This window comes from Penicillium alfredii (assembly GCF_028826965.1).
Source record: "Penicillium alfredii strain IBT 34128 chromosome Unknown utg000009l_segment0_segment0, whole genome shotgun sequence".
NCBI lineage: Eukaryota > Fungi > Ascomycota > Eurotiomycetes > Eurotiales > Aspergillaceae > Penicillium > Penicillium alfredii.
The window spans coordinates 149005-167645 of NW_026622706.1; the positions used below are offsets into that span (position 1 = coordinate 149005).

Consider the following 18641-nt stretch of genomic DNA (forward strand, 5'->3'; position numbering starts at 1 on the left):
CGCTTTGCGCCCGTCTCCACCGGTCACCCTCGTACCGAACACTCCGGCTCTGTGACCGCGAACGCTCTGTCTTTGTGCCTGCAGATATCCCCCATTGGCCTTGCGTGTCATCTCTCCAGTTATCGCCAGCAAGGCATGCTGCTCGCGCCCTAGCGCTCCTCGCTTCTCCCTCTCCCGGCCACGTCTGGACTACCAGACTCGTCCATCATGTACGCTGTACTGCGCCATTGCCTTGTCACCTTGCGACTGACATTCTCTTCGGATACAGGGTTGTCTTCTCCTTGATCATTATCAACAAAGCCGGTGGTCTGGTCTACCAGCGCGAGTTCCAAGCTGGGCTGCGCAAGCTCTCGACGAACGACTACCTTGTCCTCGCCGGCACTTTTCACGGGTAATCCCTTCTACTCAATTACAAGACGCATCTTTTCTTTTTCTAATGCATCCCATCATCTATTTAGTATCCATGCTATCACTCGCTCCATTACCCCCAAACTGCCTCTCTCCCAAACCACCAATACCGCCTCCTCCCCGAGTACGACTACACCCGCTGCATCAGGATATGCCTACCCCAACCCTGGGGTCCCTGCGTCAGGCCTGGAGCACCTCGAGACAGACCGGTTTCGGTTGACGTGCTTCCAGACGCTCACCGGGACCAAGTTTCTGTTGTTCACGGACCCAATGAGCGGCAATGTGGAGACCATCATGCAAAAGGTCTACGAGCTGTACGCAGACTACGTGATGAAGAACCCGTTCTACCAGCTTGAGATGCCTGTACGGTGCGAGGCATTTGACCGGCATCTGGCGGCATGGTTGAGGGGAAGGACATAGAAAGACAGGGAGGAGATTATACCTATAGGGGGATAAGCATTATGACCTCACGAACTAGAGATTCTCTTTTTTTTGTTCGCTGTACGAAGCCACAGTACCAATCGAATCAATATATCCCTGGCACCTTGTAGAGCGCACACCATTGAAGCTGGCTCGCGAGAATACAAGACAAAACAAGAAGTAAACGCCGGGTATGCATGACAATCATTTCCTGGGAAAGTGCGGCGCTACGCCGTGTCCATCTTGTCATCATCCTTCTTATCTTTGTCGCCGCTCGACTCGCCCTGGCCCTCCTCGGGAATATGGCCCAACTGCGTCTTGCCCTCCTGCTCCTCCTGCTCGCGCTTCTCCTTCTCCTGCCGGTTCTTCTCCTCCTCCAGGGACAACCGCAGGGCAAATGCCAGCTCGGGGTCGTTCTCAGCCGCATCCTCGAAACCAAATCCGCCCGCATCGCCGCCCCCAGCGCCTGCTTCACCTGTCTCGGCGCCTTCACCAGCCAGAATCGGGTTGACCTGCAGCTCCTCACTCAGCAGGTGGGGCCCAGGCGGGATGACAGCCAAGTGCGAGCCATCGCCACTCTTGACATTTTCCACGAAGGCTTCCAGCTTCTTGGTCTGGTCGGATTCCAGATCCCCAAATGCTACTACGTCGATCGAGACATTGTTCTTCTTCATCTTCTTGGCCAGTTTCACGAGCGTCTTCTCGTCTTCGGCGATCGGCGAGCACGAAAACACAATGATTCGTTGCCGTTGGGATTTCTCGGAGCGATGCTTAAGCGCCAACTAAATCAAATGCAGCTCCAGTTAGCTATCTCGAGCTAATGAGTGGCACGGATTGGGGCCGAACTTACCCCGGCAACCTGGATACTCGAGCTGAGATGCGATATACCGTGGATCTTTGTTTTGTGCAGACCAGAGAGGATGCTCCCGAAATCCGACGTGAAGGTCGACAGCACCTCAGGGCCCTTACCCCCCATGCTCATGAGACCGACAGCCGACTGGGGGTGGACGCGCATCTTGACACTGTGGACAATACTAACAGCATCGACCTGTGCCTGCCATCGAGTAGATCTGGGAGAATGAGATGGGATTCCAAAACGATCGTTAACGTTGGACTCACGTGTAATCTCCATTGCGACTGCTTTCGCTGTTGTCGACACTGCGGGAAGAAGTCAGCGGAGGAATCGCAGATAGGGAGCAGTGACGAACATGATCATCGTAGCTTCAAGAGACATGATGGCAGACGTGAGGGAGGTAGTCAAGAATTAGCGAAGGGAGAACAGAGACAGCAATAGAAGGTTGAGATGGGAGATGAAGCCGGAAGATGACGAGGTGCAGCTCTGGATTCTGCCGAGTGCCTCCGCCTCGGTCAGGTGTTTGTTGTGGTCTCCACCCTTCCAAGGTTGACTTCCCCAAGTTCCTCAAGTTTCTCGACTTGCTCGCCCCAACTGACTTGACTCGGTCTCAGCCATGGCTACTCTCAAAAGAAAATCCCCGGAGCCCGTTGACGCGCCGGATGTTACGCCTACGGGCCATCCGGCGAAGAAGATGCGCCTCACCCATAACCAGAAGCAGACACTGATGGATAACCTTCAACTCGAAAGTGCGTGGGGGTTTACCCCTAGCTTGATCAATTACCCTCGTATTGACTCTTTGGCAGTTACGGAACGAGCCCGCAAGCTTCGTGCTCAGTATTCCTTGCAGGCGAATGACCTTCGCGCGCGTATCGAACGACGCGTCAACCGCATTCCCGTCTCTTTGCGCAAGGCCAACATGGGCGAATTACTTGAGAAGCACACCGCGGCAGCTCAACCACAAGCGATCTCCCCCTCGCGCAAGCATTTGCCTGCAAAGGCTCCGCGTAACGTTACCAACATCTCCATTGATCCCGAACTTTCATCTGCAACACGCGATAGCCGAGCCAGAAAAACTAGGTAAGACAGCGACTGTGGCAATCGGATATAGGCCACTAACACCCTGTAGTCACGAGGGCCACTATTCTGACAAGGAGAATGCCCCGGCGGCTGGGGACGATGGATTGAAGAACCCAAAGCGGCGGGGTAAACCCGGTCCAGCAGCCGGTGCCTCGCGCGTTGTGTCCCAGGACGTGCGCAACAACGACCAGCGTATTCTGTCTCCCAAGTCACTCAACTCTCGGACCTACCCGCACTCCCCGTTCCGCGCGTCGCCCGAAAAGGGTCAGACGTCATACCTGTCGCGCCCCGTGTCCCCGGTGAAGCCCTCTAGCCCGCTTAGAACCGCCGGGGCGAGTGGCTGGGACAGCACTCAAGGTCGTCCCCGTGGTGCCACTACATCTACAGTTAAGGACAACCGGCCACCGTCCCAAGCAAAGAAGACCACGACCCGCGCTGCGACAGGGCCCAAGACCATCCGCTCGCCACTGCCTCGCCCAGCAACCCGACAGAACGAACGCAAGAACAGCACCGGTACGGTCTCGTCCGTCGCATCCTCGGGCACTACAGTTCTGAAGTCCTCGCGAACGGGTACTGGTGCCACCAGAAAAGCAACCACGGGGACCACAGCTGCGACGAAGAAACCTACTATTCCCCGTACCCAGACGGCCTCTCTTGCTGTTAAGAAAACCGCCAATCCCGCAGCGACAGCACGAAAAACCACGGCACCCGCCTCGACCACTGAAGGTGCGGCTCGAGGCACCCGGGCGCTGCGGAAGCGTGTGTAGAGTATGTCTTACCAGGCATGCAGGCTTTATCAACCTTGCGTTTTCTCGGAGTTGTAAGAAAGGATCGTGTTCTTGAGCGTGGGTCATCGAGATTGTCGAGAAGAAATTGTGCGTAGGCGCTGTGCTGCCTGTCATCATGATTTTTGGGGCTCGGGGGGCTTTTCTATTTGGAGCGGAGTTCTAATAGGTTCTTGTATTCTTGTTTCGCTTGAAATTCATGTTTCTGTTCTTGATATTTGCATCTGTGGTTCGGCCAGGACTTTGGCCGGTGGACTAGCACAAGACCCGGTATGGACTCTTCAAGACCTACAATGGCATCGATTTTGAACCCTATGTAGTTGCGAGTCGAGCTATTGGGAATTGAACAAAATCGTTCAGCTGAGATGTTTAGAATCGAGACGGTGCTAAGATCTGCTATTCAGTATTTCCAGTTAGTCACTATGCCAAATATTTATTTACTTGAGTGAAACCAAAATGCAATAAGAGTTAGCCACCACCTTTTATGATAGTATATCAACGTTCAACGAAGACACAACGCTAGAAAAGGGGGAGAATGATGTGGACGCTGGCAACAAGTGCATTTTATTGAAGTGAAATCCCCAGGCCGCTCATTCCTGTACTCAGTTCTGACTCGGTGAGAACAGAGTAGAGACGAGGGCCGGGCACTAGATGTCAAGGGGGGAAAAGAAATGAGCATGCTCAGAATTGAATGAACGGAAAAGAATCAAAATACATGTATGGGTCTCATTGGGACAGGTATGGGTATGGCTGATCCCCAGAATCAAATGCAGACGAACACAAAAAGGACGCATCCAAGTCCATCCGTGAATATACAGATGGAAAGCAACACAAAACAAACAAGGGCGATCAAACAGATTGCTGATCACTTTTGGGAATTTTCATGTAGTAGAAAGGAAAAGGAAGAGAGGAAACAAGAACTCCGTCAACCAAGCCTGTCAGTCGAGATGGGGAAAAAAGAACGCTAAACAAGTCCCCAGAAAAGAAAAGGCAAAAAAGAAGCAAAACGGATATGCACCATGGACAATGATATGTGAAGCCAAGAGGGTGGATGCAAATCGGGGTCATCGACGAATGTATCGCAGGTATTGCAGCTGTGCGTGGAAACTGAGGGGAGAAGATGAAAATACAAGATAACCAGCATTTACCCAGTCACACCCATAGCGCCTGGACTAGGACGGGGGCGATATGGAACGTTCTGCCCGTCTGATGGGCCCGGATTTTGCTGGCTACCGTTGCTGGCGCTGCGGTCACGACGATATGCGGCAGGTGGTGACGGGCCGAAATCCAGACCGGCTTGAGGGGTAGCACTAGTTGAGTGGGAGTGGCCGCTTGGGCCGGCGACGTGGCGCACAGAACTTTGCATCTGCCACGCCGTGTCCTGGGAAGGGTCGGTCTCGATACGTGCTGACGCTGGGGTATTGTTGCCTCGGTTGGAGTTGGTGATCGTGAATGTTTCGCCACCATTACCGGGCTTCTGTGAAAAGCTGCCGCGGGCAATATCCCCATACCGCTTGAGAATTTCCTTTGTGGTAACCTCGGCATTCTCTTTGAACAGAGTAGGATCGCTGAGGATGGACTGCAGATCCTCCGGGATCTAGACGACTATTTAGTTTGATTCGATGGGAGCCCGCAAACGAAGACCTTACCTCGCACATGGTGTCATTGTAGGCAATCAGAGCATTCACTGCCTCAATGGCCAAAAAGCTTTCATCAACGGTGCTATTCTTGGCGTTCGGGTAGAGGATGTTAGGGGTCATGACAGTTGCAAGATTGTGGATGTCCATCTTGCTCCCAGTGTCCTCGTCCACGTGTGAGAATGATGATGTCCAGTTTAGGAATGCAAAAAGAACTTCCATCGTATCGCGGTGAGCCTTGGGGAGGAGACAGCAAGCCAGGTGTAGCACTCGCTTCTGCTTCTCGGGGTCGGGGAGTTCTAGCATCCAAGTTAGTCTCTTATTGACCAACAAGCACAGCATCGACACTTACTTTGAGATATGACAAACAGGCGATGGAGTTTGAAGGTCATAAGCGGATCAGGCATCTCGCGAAGGAACTTCTTCAAGAGCGCCGCGATTTGCACTGGGGTCTCCTTTGTTAAATCGACCTGCTCGTATTTGTTGTCAATCTGGTCCGCAACGTCCTTCAATCGTCGAATGTTGCCGTTCTTTCGGAAGACACCCTCCACCGACATGTCCATCTGGCGCATAGCAGAGACGGAATCGTCAATCAAAGTCGGAATTCGCAAGGCGCCGGGGCCGACGCCATGACTTGACTCAGTGCCCTCTTTTTCAACCAAGTAGTCCAAGCCGACGCCAAAGACACCCTTCTTCTTGCCACCTTTCTTGTTGTCTTTGAAGGCGCGACCGAAGATGTTCCAGATTGTCGGCTTGCGAGTCTCGATGAGTGACAGCAATTCTTCCATGTTGAAGTACCCTTCCACCAATGGTTCCATGGACAGCACGGCGACATGACGAACAATGAAATACTCCAACGCAGTGAGCTCGGAGAAGTAGCGTTTGGTGCGGGTAGTAGGTTCCATGAGCATATCCAAATTGCCGCCGGACACACCCCGCTGATGGCCTTGGTTGTACTTGGCCACTGGCTCACCCGCTCCAATTAACTTCGTCCCAGCATGCTTGTAGGCGTTAGGTCGCTGTTCCTTGGCCTGTTCGGCCGCAACGATGCGCGGAATATCATCTAATGTCAAGGCATCTTGATTCCCAAAGGACAAATCTGTGACGGTGTCGCCATTGGCATCCCTCTCCTCCACAATCTGGAAGCCAGGGCCTCGTGGATCGCTGCCATCATTCCCAGAGGATCCAGGCCGTGCGCTTCTACCCTCAGGGCCGTCGATGATCCGGGATGCGCGAGCCTTTTTATAGGTCGTGGATAAAGTCCGTTCGTTCCTGATTGACCGTAGCCGGCGCATTTCGCCGACTGTTTGCTCGAGAGATGATTCCTCAATGCCCTCTCGAGAAGTACCGGTGTGTGATTGAGAGCGAGTGTTCGACCGGCGAACCTCGCCGGGCCGAGCCCGGTGGCCTTTGGTTTCGTAATCTTTCAAATTGGGGTCGTCTGACACAGCTGGTTTTAGCAAGGGCGCAGGCGGCGTGGGTGATCAATGGCGGAACAAAGGCTTACCTGAAGTATGGGGCAAGGTTCCCCCAGCACGGAGAACCGCAAGGAGGCGAGCAAGTGCAACTCTTAATAAGAAGACAAACTGCTGCAATTTTGACACTTGGCTAAATCCCGGCTGAGCACTAGAGCCGAGATTCTTTTGCTGAGCACAAGCAACGCAGTACGGCCGCTTTTCACTCTCGCTCCATAATGCACTTGGGAGGTCAATACTCAGGTCGGTCTCACATGAAGAGCATGCCAGATGGGACGGCTTAAGATGCCACCGCTTCTTTCCCCAAAGAAGACACTCGTCGTCAATTGGGTTTCTGCAGGCAATGCAGCAATCAGAGAGTTGATCAGCCAGCCCCTCAACACCAGCCGTCAGATCGATTGGAGCATTTTCATCCTCCGGCGGAGAGAGCGATTCTAAATCTGCAAGGCGGTCCAGAAAGTGATGTAGACCGTCAGGAGCGGACTGCTCCCGCTCAAGTTTGAGAGCGCCTTGAAGACCGATGCGAATAAGAAGTTTGAGATAATGGGCGAGGCCTGTCACCAACGATAGAAGCTCCTGGGTCACACCTAGTTTCCGCACCCCGGTTTCCTGTGTTTTGGACAACAACGAAAAGAAAGCGACAATCTTTTTGCACAGGAGCTTGGCCTCCCGACCATAAGAGAGGTCTAAAACATGGGGTCAGTCAAGATCAGGCCAAAAGGAAAGAGAAAACTTACCCTTCATCTCTTGCAATTTGATATACGCGGCTAATTGGTCGACCGCGGCGAACAAGATGTCGACATGGCTGATGAACCGTTTTGCCACCAGAACGCCATCAATATAAGCACCATTGCTGACATGCAGCAGCATATCGGAAATGCAAGCAGCAGATGACTCTTCAAAGGTTGAGAGAGTGCTCCAGATATTATAAACCTTCTCCTCCATGATGTCCTCTTCCTGACGAATTCGCTCACGCTCTTCGGCGCTGGCGTCCGTATCCACCGGCGGTGCCTCCCAAACGTGGTCAGCCGGCGACAGCCGGACATTCCAGAACTTGTGGATCATATAACACTCCGGGTGCCAGTGCTGATTTTGGCCATTGCGGAAAATCTCCACAAACTGTTTTAGGATCGCAGTGTGGCAGCCATGGCACCGCTGGGCAAACTGGGTCGAGTAATGGAAATGACAGTACACCTTGCCCTCGTGTTCATAGTACGAGTCCTGGGCGCCGAAAACGGTGGGACATACGGAACAGGTGAAATGCTCGATATGGTACTTGCGATCCAAGGCAGTGATGTAGGAGCCGCGCAGGGCACCGCCGCACTCGTGACATAGGAGATTCAATCGTCGAAAGTAGTCAACCTCGCAAAGTGGATGTTGGCAGCTGCCATCCTCTGAATCCACAGGGAAGAATTTAGAGGCGACAATCTCACCGCAGTCCTAAGGCAGTGGTTGCGGTCAGCATGATCCCTGAAAAACAAAAGAACGGGTGCAGGAAAGGGTCACACTTACTTGACACTTGAAACACTCGAGATGATAAGTGCCACCTAACGCTCGAACGAACTGACCCGTGAGAGGTTCCTCACACTTTTGGCATAAACGTGATGAACTGCCGGAAGGCTTGTTGTGTGGCCGACCATTCTGACGCGATCGATCGCGGGGTGCTGAGCGATCCCGGTAGACAGACTGGTCAGCTTCTGAGCCACGACCCGAGCGACTGTCTTCCTGGTTCCCAGGGCCATTGGCCCCTCCGGTTCGTGTATTCGGCGAGTCAAACGGAATCAAGCTGTCTTCGGGCGACGTTGGGGTATTTTTCTGATAACCACCCCCGTAGCCGGTGTTCACTGTGGGCCGGCCGCTGGACTTGCCTGCGACCAAGCTGGCCGGGAGTTCACCGGGGGGCATGTTGATCCCCCGTCACGTCAGAAGGGATCGAGATTTTTGGACAGAATCACGACGACGGCATGCACAAGCAAGAAAAAGGATTGGACGGGGCGAGGCTGAGCGGCACGGGACACAGGTTCGCGAGAAAAATCAATGGGGTGAGCGCGTGCTGTTCAGGTCGAAAATCCCGAATTCAAGGTCCCACGTTTTGGCGGGTTGGCGAGAGACAACTCGAGTCTAAAGAGAAATCACCCACTTTCATTCCATGTAGGTCGCACAATACGCGGAGAATGACTGGCGGCCAGAGGGGTTCGATTTGGAAGAAGGGGTTGCGCGAGATCACTAGACGGGAAATCGGGGGGCAGTGTAGGGACGGATAGCCGCGAAGCGCACTTTTTGAACGCGGGGAGGGTTGGGCGTTCCAAGGTCAGACCGAGCCGGCGGCGCATGTACACGGCGCAATCCCGAGTCCTAAGCAAATTGCGGACAGTTGCGAGGGAAAGGAAAGGAGGGGAAAAGAAGTGGGCTGGGGAGGAATGAGGATGGAGAAGGTTTGGGTCGGGCATTGCCCCCCTAATTACGCCTCCACGCCGTCACGTGGACACACCGCTGTCTCTCTATATGGGCAGGGTGTATAGCGAATGCTGATCTATAAGATTTATTTTTATGAGAAATTGCATCTACACAACCGAGAAATTGATATTGCAATCTGTTTCCCAGAGATACCGTTCTGTGTGCCTGACGCCCCTTGGGTCCCACAGACCCAGAGTTGGCCGTCCATGGATCAGGGCCGCCTTTTTATAGCAGGCGTGTGTCGGTTTCCGGCTTATCCCAGGGCGCCTAAGCCCCATGCTGACAGAGATGTATACGGGGAGACACCGTCGATGCTTACCCGTCAGCATATCCCCTTATTATTAGCTTGATTACCTGGTGGTTTGCTCAAAAAATATATTTGAGGCATGTAGACGTGGATTTTCCCCCGATCAGGGTTTTTTTTTCTTGCTAGAACTGCGGGACGATCCCTTCGACTCAACTTCAGAATCCCCTGGATGCCGTAGAGTTGCCACTCTTTGGACTCGGGATTTGGGACAAGCCAAGGGCGTGGGTGGGGAAGAATGCGTAGATTCCCCTTGGCATGGGGATATAATGGGAACTTGACAATCTGGTTGATCGCACGACGTCAGGCGAACAAAGAAAAGCAAAGGCAGCAAAGGTGTGGTTGTGTGCAAACAGAAAGATGAGAGAGTGAGTGGGTTGAACCCGACCACCCACCTCTTTTCTTCAGAAGCTCCCCCTCCTCGAATTCTCCCCACCCTTAAGATCATGGAATTCTCGACTGGCTTTGCTTCGACCATCGACACCATTCCTTGACGCTCTCTTTGCCGCTCAGTTCCACGAGATGGCGGATCATTGTGCGCTCCGCCTGATTCGGGTTAGTGATCCCCACTGCCCGCGCTTCTCGATGTCCGATACTGATGCTAAATTCGGGGGCTTAGGAGCTGAAGCAGCTGCAGAGCAGTGACCAGCTCGGTATGAGAAAAGCAAGAAGGGTTTATCGACTCCTGTGAAGTCGAGTGGACTGATGCTCTGAGTCTCGCCAGCCATTGCAGTGCATTTCAAAGAAGAGAACATATGCGACATCACAGCTCTCCTGGTCGGACCCCCGGGGACCCCCTACGAGCTTGGCTTTTACGAGGTAAGCCCGTATGGTGGATTCCCAAAACAATGAGAAAGTTGTTTCTCATGCAATATTGCCAGTTTGCTATCAAGGTTCCATCTAGTAAGCCGTTCTCGCGTGACACCGAGCAAGAACTGTTGTTGATCACATTGGTCAGGCTACCCGGCCAAGCCTCCGATGGTCACGATCAAAACGACAGACCATGGCTGCACGCGGTTCGGCCCTAACCTCTACGCTACTGGGAAAGTCTGCTTGTAAGTTGGATCCCATGGAAGACCCACGCCCGTCTGATACTCACACATTGACCTAGGTCAATCATTGGGTAAGAGTAATCGTATGGATCGCACCATACTGAGAGCCGTTGTTAAGAACCTGCAACAGAACATGGCATGGATCAAGAGGAGAAGAGTGGTCGCCCGCTCAGGGACTTGAGTCGGTTTTGCTGTCCATCCAAAGTCTCTTGTCAGCAAATCCATACACCAACGAACCGGGATTTGAACAAGCCAGTGGGGCAACGGATCACACCCTCATGGAAAATTACAATGCCAAGGTAGGGGTCATCCCACGAAGAATATCAAGCCGAGACTCAAGTGGGTGATAGATTCGACATGAAAACCTGCGATTGGCAGTGATCGCGCCGCTCGAAAGAGCATTTGGCAATGTGCCTGTCATATCCCAGCAATCCTACATATCGGACAGATCCCAGGTCCAGGATGAAGGAAAAAGGACCAGTCGTGAACCGGAGACGGATGACATACCCACGAGCCCCTTTGATGACTATCGCAAGCAGCGGTTTCTCTGGTATTATGATTTGTACCAAAATAACATTGAAGCGGGCATCCTCGACGAGGAGATACACCACAAGGTATTTCCCTTGATGCAGTTCGAGGCTCGAGGAAATGCTATGGAGGGCAGATGGAGTTATCCTGATCTGAAAAAGCGCCTGCAGTGGCTTCAGGACAAGGTGCTCGAAGAAACCCACAGCTGGCCTGCCGAGGGCTTGGACCTGGAGAAGAAGGATGCCGGGATCGCAGTCAACTTGCGTGGCCATCACGAGCAGATCGTGTCGAATCTCCGCCATTACACCGCGTCCATGGTGGATCTGACTCTGGTGAACGGCAACCCCTTTCTTTGGAAGCTTACCTACTTCGGCCGACCGATGAGCAAGCTCGACGGTGGTGTGTTCAACATCAAAATCTACATTAGTCCCCGTCATCCAGCTGAGCAGCCGCGGGTCTTTGTCGAGACGCCGCTTTACCACATCCGTGTATCGCGACTGGGGGTGTTAATCTACACCCCTTCGCGCGCTGACGAGATGAGTCGTCATATTGAGGGTATTATAAACGCCCTGGAAGACGAGAACCCGCCGTACAACCCGCTCATGACGGTACACCCGGAGGCGACGAAGCTTTGCTGGGGTTCGGATCAGGAGCGCAGGCAGTATCGGACCAAGCTCCGTCGATCGGTTGAGAAAAGCGCTGAGTGAGAATGCCTTCCCCCCGGGCCCATGGATCGGTGCGTTCGAATTGCCATTTGTCGATTATCGCTTGATCGCATCTTTGATTGCGTTCATACCCCGAGTACTTGATCAATTGCTCGATAGTCTTCCCTGCCAGCAGTGCTGGACTTTGTGTGAACACAATGGTTTCTCGTGCTATGAATCCAAATACAAAGTCAACCCCAAGATTGCACCATATTTATCAAGCAAAAGTGAATGTAGAGACAGAGAGTCTACGCAATAGTCTAAAAAAAAAAAAAAAAAAAAAAAAAGTTAAAACGCGTTAATTAGGAAGGGGGAAAGGATTAGAGATAGTTAAAATACTACTCTCTAATTCGTTAAATTAAATTGTATCTAATAGATACTAGATCCTTAGACTATTCTACTACCTGGCTATACTAATAAAATAGGCCTTTTACCTAAATTTAGTATATAGCCAGGTTTATAACCTCTCAGAGAGTACTAAGAGAAGCTAAGGAGAGTAGAACTACTAAAGAAAGGGAGTAGAAAAGAGAGAGAATTAAATTATCTATTAGAGAGAAGAAGAAAAGAAACGAAGCTATCTACTACCTATAGGTCCGCCACGGGCGGTCAGGGAGGCGGTAGAGAAAGGCTAGCAGAACCCCAGTCCCAACAAAATTCCACTCCGATGCTGCAGCAACTCATGCCTTAAACCTACGGTAACTCCACCTCAATAATTCCCTGTCCGTCGCCATCACGCATCCAGAATTTGTTCACTTTCAATCCGGCTGACTGTAGTAGATTCGTCCACCGTCTTTGCGTGCGCTCTAAACCTGAGCAGAATACCATGACAGCGATATCTGTCATTCCTCCAAGTGCACGTGCGTTCTGATCTGGTAGGATATACTCCTCCATGAGGATTTTCGAATAGCCACGTTCCATGGACTTAACCAGGTTCTTAAATATGATGCGCGCCTTGTCGTCTGACCAGTCGTGGAAGATATTTCTGAAGTAATAGACACGTGCACCTTTTTGGAATTTTCGTTAATTTTTGTATTCCTGGATACAGGGAAAGGAATAATCACCTTTGACAGGCTGTTCTTCAGCAAAGAAATCATAGCTAATCGTTTCAATTTTCATTGCATCCAAATTGACCGCAGCTCGGGCGTCTTCAATCACCCGAGGCAGATCTTCGAGGATCAGCTTGCCTGGCGCACTGGGAAATCGTTCTTTAAAACCTAGTATGTCATGGCCACGGCCACCACCAATATCCACCAGAAGAGGCTGGTTGGGTCTCTTTTCCGCAGCAGCCAGAATCTGGTCCTGGACAGGGAACCAGTCGGCCCAGTGGGCACGATCCGCGCGCTGACCTTCCATGAAGGCGTTGAAACGCTTCAGAGCAGCAGGGTTCTGACAGAGCCAGGCAAATCCACCTTCTTTCATTTTGTTCGTATATTGGAGAGGCGCGAACGTAGGGTCTTCGGGGTTCCGATACCCTATAGCATGGAGATATTCCGGGGTCTTCTGGATCGCAGGAAGGAATTCGAGGAAACTATTCCGTTTTACTCGTTCAGTCACGGGCTATACTACACCAGACGGTGTTCCATAAGTAGCATCTTACAGAGATTCCACAACCCCGACTGATGTACGTTGGGTCATCTCCTTGGACAAAGCCGTTGGAAGGTATTTGCAGGGTCCTTGCTCTTCAGCAAAGTCATAGGCCACAAGAAGGCGCAAAATTCGTTCTGTTGATATACCTGGTCAGGTCTTCGGGTGTGGAGACAATTAAAAAAAAAAAAAAAAAAAAAAAAACTGACCGACTAGCAACGGATCCGCAGGCTTCGATGCTGCGAGCTCATGCACTGACACAGGAGATGTTGCTTTTGCCAGGATTGGGAATATGTTCATGTCAATGGCCACCTTAACGGCCATGACAATTGTCGGCTAATGAATTGGTTGCAATACTTAGAATTAACTGTTATCAGGAATTATAGGATCAATACCTTACTGAGAATGATAGTTTCAAGATTGTGTCTCTCGGCTTTTCTAGAGCCCTTCCCAACTGCATCACATTTTCCTGGGCCATCACGCGCGATAACTCTGTCCTGTTAGATTGTAAAGTATCCAGTGATGACTGAACCTCAGTCCAGAGATTTTGAATAGCCTTCATGTCCATGGTGTCACGGTCTTGGACTATATATATTTCTCTTTCCTGTTTTCTTTTTTAGTAGATGCAGGTATCCATCATTATTGGGAAAAGGAAGACGCAATATCTTACATTAAAAAAGTTTCCCAACAATGATGATTATAATCCTTCCCCTAATATACAGTTTTCCTGAGAGTCGTGAAATTATTTGCGGGCGTGCTAGTATAGTATTTGTTAGTATGATGTGATCCAAAAGATTGAACCCAAGATATTAATGAAAGCCTGGACAAGGACAAGTATATTTATACCTTAACTTCTTCCCTTAGGGATAATGAAACGACGTATATTCAAGTCAGATTATACGAGAGGTGCCGTAGGCATTGTAATGATATTCACTGCCCTTGCCTTTTTTAAACCTATCTGCATATTGGAGCAAAAGTATACATGGTTACACACCATGTATCAATTTAAATCAGGTAATTTACCAGATGTGGTTACACATCATGCATCAAATTTAATCGGGTAATTGACCAGGTCTGAGACAAAGTCACATAGCGGAAGTTGCTATTGTTGCTACTCCTTGCTCTAGTGCGCATGGGTTGGAGAGCATCTTTACTATTTAGATTTAGTTTTTAAGAAACTTTGTACTATTACCTTCCCTGGTATGCCGCGTCAATCGTAAAGAGCGAGGTCATGGCCCCTATATTAAGACAAGAAATATGTCTAAACTGTCCTTCTGTCCAACGTTTAGCCTCTATCGAAGTCCAAACAACTCTACATGCTCATACAGAATATGAATATGGCAGCATTGTCAGAACCAAAGCTTGTTCCGCTGACTGGGACAACTCAATTTGAAGCATTACCAAATATTGCCAATATCTTAGTAACGGGTGGAGCTGGCTTCATGTAAGTCGGAATGACATTAGATTGTCATTTGAACTTTTCGATCACCTCAATGTTGCTAACTCAAACAAAAGTGGAAGCTGGGTGACTCGTCACCTAGTTATTCGATATCCCGAAAAATATAGAGTTGTTTGCTTCGACAGAATGGATACTGCAGCATCATTCAACAACCTCATGTGTCTTTCTACCGCCCCTAACTTCGATTTCATACATGGGGATATAACTGACCTAGAGAGGGTTCGATACGCCTTGGAGTTCTATGAAATTGACTGTGTGCTCCACTTTGCAGCTAGCAGTCATGTCCAGATTTCCTTTTCCAAGCCATTTGATTTTACTCGAAACAACGTTGTGGGTACACACATCGTCCTTGAAGCTGTAAGAATCTACGGCAAAGTCGGCCGCTTTATTCATGTCTCGACAGACGAAATATACGGCGAGACGAACGGAACCAAGACGAACGAGGCCAAGGTGGATGAAAATGGCAACTTCTTCCCGACCAATCCATATTCAGCCAGCAAGGCAGCGGCAGACATGTACGCAATGGCGTACCTTCGGAGCTTCCGACTCCCTATAATTATTGTCCGCAGCAATAATGTCTACGGTCCATGCCAATACCCAGAAAGTATGTACTAGTATTATATTTTGACAATCCTTAAGGACTACTAACAGCATGAACTAGAGATCATTCCGACGTTTATTAAGCTTCTTATGGAAGGAAAAAAGCTACCTATCCAAGGCGATGGGTCGCACACCCGATGTTTTCTATATGGTTCCGATGCCGCGGACGCATTCGATACGATCCTCCACAAGGGAAACATTGGCGAAGTTTATAACATTGAATCGGATTACGAGGTTCGAAACAGCGAAGTCGCAGCCAATATTCTGTCTCTGTTTGGGTATGATCCAGTCTATGATTTCGAATCGCATGTGAAATGGGTTCCTGATCGACCCTTCAACGACATGAGATATAACGTGGACGGATCGAAGTTGAAAAGGCTAGGGTGGATGCAGCAGGTAGACTTCTCATCAGGCCTTGCGCTGACGGTTAGCTGGTATAAGCAGAATCTGCGTTGGTGGTGGAAAACGCCTTCCAGCATATCGACTAATCTTGCTTGCCAAGGCTAGGCAGTGAAGGTCTGGTGCCCCCTGGCCTAATCTACCTATGCCTTGCTGCTACATGTAAATGATTTCGTGCTTCTTTAGAATCTCAATCCATATGGTTTTCAGGTCCTCCTTTACTTCGTCCATCAGGATTACCCCCCGAGACATTCAGCTCATTGGAGATGGTATACAGCTGACGAACTCGGCCATCGCCAGAAAATATGTTGATAGCGCCGAGGTCTCGCATAAAATTAGATTAGATTACCAACGAAACTACAATAAATGTACTTGTTCTATTTTGCTTCAGGGATATTTATCTTGAGTAGTAATAAAACAAGAGAGGTCAAACAGTAGGGCAATAGAGGACTCTAATTAGATTTGTCAATTGAGAACTAAGTGAAATGCAACAAGAAACTGAAGCTTGAATCCATTCCTTTTCTACAAGAGCCTCGTATCCATTGAATATCTTGTTGAGTATGCGTCTGCCGGTACACTCTTGTGCCTCAGTAATCACGTCACACGGTCATATATATGCAAGCCTCTCTAGGCAGGGTGGGTAGTTACTTCTCTTTAGGCAACTATACATGGAAAACGGGGTACAAACTTTATCACTAGATGATACGTATATTGTGCAACAGTGGTGATCTACAGTTTCTCTGGTTGTAATGACGAAATGTTTGTCTAGTTTTAGGATTTCAAATTTTCAAATTGACTACGCACTACTTCACACTGCAGAAGCTGAGAGTCTATCCATAATATTCAGTGTGTCGATCTGTCTTCTCAAAACGTAAGATCCGATAAGGAGACGGGGTTATAGGAACCAATCAGCGGCTGAGAATAAGCAACACTTGAGAATGTACATTCTTGTAGGATATATATATCTCATGTGACTAGGAAGGAAGTAGTCGTTGAGTGTGGAAGGATGAGGACGAAATACGGAATAGTAATGGGCAGAGATGACTGAGGAAGAAGTTGCATAAAATTTCTATGATGAGTAAAGGGCACACTATTCATGTCCTTCTTGAGAACGATTTACTATGTAAAACGCGTCATGAGGGGGTCTTCAGGCCAGGTCACCGGCGTGTTCCTGTGTCCTTCCAAGACAAGAAGTAGAAGATCAATTGATGCATCTTCAAGTCAGGCGCCCCTTGGAGCCAGATTATTTGAAATAGCTTCGTGCTGCATTCATGAGCCAATTAGCTGGTATATGGCATATCAGCTGGCCCTGGATTGCACCATCATGGTGACGTTGCGATCGTCGTTGCCGAATAATGGGTTGCGGTGGCCTGAAGCATAGCGCATGCCTTATACAGGCCGCCAGAACTCAATAATATTAAACTTTCTATGCGTTAAGAGACAATTTACAGACACAATATTGCTTTTATCATCCCATTTGCTTTTTATGATGGCCGCTGAGAAAACCCGTTCAGCCATAGCTTGGAATGGCGAGTTAGACAACCCTTTTCGTTCAGCACTAACTGAGTGCTGTAGCGACCCGGTATAGGACTTTCCTCTCACTTGTTGCTTCCATGTCAGCTAATCGAGAAATCGCGTTATTCTAAGGCCCAACTTCAAGCTTTATACAGTTCTCATCGCCACACGAGAAATGTCCAGCAAAGAACTAATATACTGAGCTCCAATTTCCCCGGATGGAGTCTAGATCCCATATTGATGAAGCTCGACGGGCCTGCTCGAGATCCCAGCTATACAGATCCGAGGCACAACGCCATTATCTGGGCTCGCCCACCAACATCGGTACAAGACCTAGTTGAACAGGTTCAAGGAAAACTCCGCAAAGTTGCACCTAGTAAGATGTCTTATTTAGCCCATCCTCTTTTAGAAGAACTTGCTAATATTATCTGCATAGCTCTCTGGTTTCTGCCTCGGGAGAACCTACATATGACGGCTCTTGAGATTGCCCATTCCTTGACTGAGGCTGAAATAGAAAGGATCTTTGTGCCCCTTCACCAAAATCTTTCCGAGATTGTCAATCACACCTACAAAAACCGGAGTCGACTTGTGAAGCCATTGATATGCTTCGATACCTCTGGCCTGGCTCTAAGTTTTGTTCCTGCCGCAGGTGAGGGACTCAGAGGCTCACAACGCACATTCAAAGACGATAAGTACACATATCACCATCTCCGGCGGGATATATACCAGATGACAGTTGAGACTGGTACCAAAATTCAGTCACGCTATGTTGCACCGTCAGCTCATGTGACCATTGCCCGCTTCATAACAAACGAAGGCTTTATATCTCAAGACGCGCATAGAGATAACCGAGGTCAATTAAATACACGAAAGACAGCCACATTCATGGACAGAATCGAGGAAATAAATAAATGGCTACAGGTTGAGTACTGGCCCCTGCACAGCGACAGTCAGATCAGGAAGGGCGGTGAGTGGATTGTGGGGGAAGAAAGGGGACTTGATTGCCAAAAGGGACCGGTGTGGTACGGTCATGATCATAGTATGGCTATCGGCCGAGGCTTCCTGGCATATCAGCCGCGAGATGCTTAGAAACAGTTTTTGGTAGTGAATCTCGATTACTTCAGTTCGGTGATTAGACTACCTTCCTCTACTCTCATTGACTTTTGCCTGGATATTATAACATACGGATCTGCAGTAAAGAACGTAGCTGGAATAATAGTAGCCCCGAATGGAAAAATCAGGATATGCACAGGAATTGTCAACTCCTATTGACAATTCTGATCTATAACATACTCGAATAGCAATAAATGTCGAGCTGAGAGATGGTATTTTACCATCAGAGGTGAGTTTCCCCAGGTTTCCATCCTCGCATTTTTTTGCA

General features: G+C 49.7%; 7 protein-coding genes across 7 annotated transcripts; 4 read left to right on the plus strand and 3 right to left on the minus strand.

Moving 5' to 3' along the window:
* Positions 1–155: 155 nt before the first annotated feature.
* On the plus strand, positions 156–828 carry NUU61_005964 (trafficking protein particle complex subunit 4; the record flags this gene model as incomplete). The annotated part of the gene is made up of 2 exons (XM_056656492.1): positions 156–391; positions 459–828. Coding segments are annotated over 2 exons (606 nt in total), but the record flags the coding sequence as incomplete, so codon positions are not given.
* Positions 829–1055: 227 nt separating this feature from the next.
* On the minus strand, positions 1056–2062 carry NUU61_005965 (proteasome regulatory particle base subunit RPN10; the record flags this gene model as incomplete). The annotated part of the gene is made up of 4 exons (XM_056656493.1): positions 1056–1610; positions 1679–1898; positions 1948–1986; positions 2037–2062. The coding sequence occupies 4 exons, from the start codon at positions 2060–2062 to the stop codon at positions 1056–1058; spliced, it is 840 nt and encodes a 279-aa protein (XP_056509293.1).
* A 235-nt stretch (positions 2063–2297) lies between these two features.
* NUU61_005966 (uncharacterized protein) lies at positions 2298–3528 on the plus strand (the record flags this gene model as incomplete). Its single annotated transcript, XM_056656494.1, has 2 exons — positions 2298–2761; positions 2811–3528. 2 exons carry the CDS (start codon positions 2298–2300, stop codon positions 3526–3528), a joined length of 1182 nt encoding a protein of 393 aa, XP_056509294.1.
* A 1162-nt stretch (positions 3529–4690) lies between these two features.
* Positions 4691–8563, minus strand: NUU61_005967 (GTPase-activating protein LRG1; the record flags this gene model as incomplete). Its single annotated transcript, XM_056656495.1, has 6 exons — positions 4691–5143; positions 5196–5482; positions 5536–6624; positions 6691–7344; positions 7396–8098; positions 8171–8563. The coding sequence occupies 6 exons, from the start codon at positions 8561–8563 to the stop codon at positions 4691–4693; spliced, it is 3579 nt and encodes a 1192-aa protein (XP_056509295.1).
* A 1378-nt stretch (positions 8564–9941) lies between these two features.
* Positions 9942–11706, plus strand: NUU61_005968 (ubiquitin-conjugating enzyme E2; the record flags this gene model as incomplete). Its single annotated transcript, XM_056656496.1, has 8 exons — positions 9942–9974; positions 10039–10072; positions 10144–10238; positions 10301–10322; positions 10378–10474; positions 10531–10542; positions 10602–10770; positions 10822–11706. The coding sequence occupies 8 exons, from the start codon at positions 9942–9944 to the stop codon at positions 11704–11706; spliced, it is 1347 nt and encodes a 448-aa protein (XP_056509296.1).
* A 687-nt stretch (positions 11707–12393) lies between these two features.
* NUU61_005969 (class I SAM-dependent methyltransferase) lies at positions 12394–13611 on the minus strand (the record flags this gene model as incomplete). Its single annotated transcript, XM_056656497.1, has 4 exons — positions 12394–12707; positions 12765–13231; positions 13301–13424; positions 13497–13611. 4 exons carry the CDS (start codon positions 13609–13611, stop codon positions 12394–12396), a joined length of 1020 nt encoding a protein of 339 aa, XP_056509297.1.
* Positions 13612–14618: 1007 nt separating this feature from the next.
* Positions 14619–15853, plus strand: NUU61_005970 (dTDP-D-glucose 4,6-dehydratase; the record flags this gene model as incomplete). Its single annotated transcript, XM_056656498.1, has 3 exons — positions 14619–14731; positions 14803–15350; positions 15408–15853. The coding sequence occupies 3 exons, from the start codon at positions 14619–14621 to the stop codon at positions 15851–15853; spliced, it is 1107 nt and encodes a 368-aa protein (XP_056509298.1).
* Between the last annotated feature and the right edge of the window lie 2788 nt (positions 15854–18641).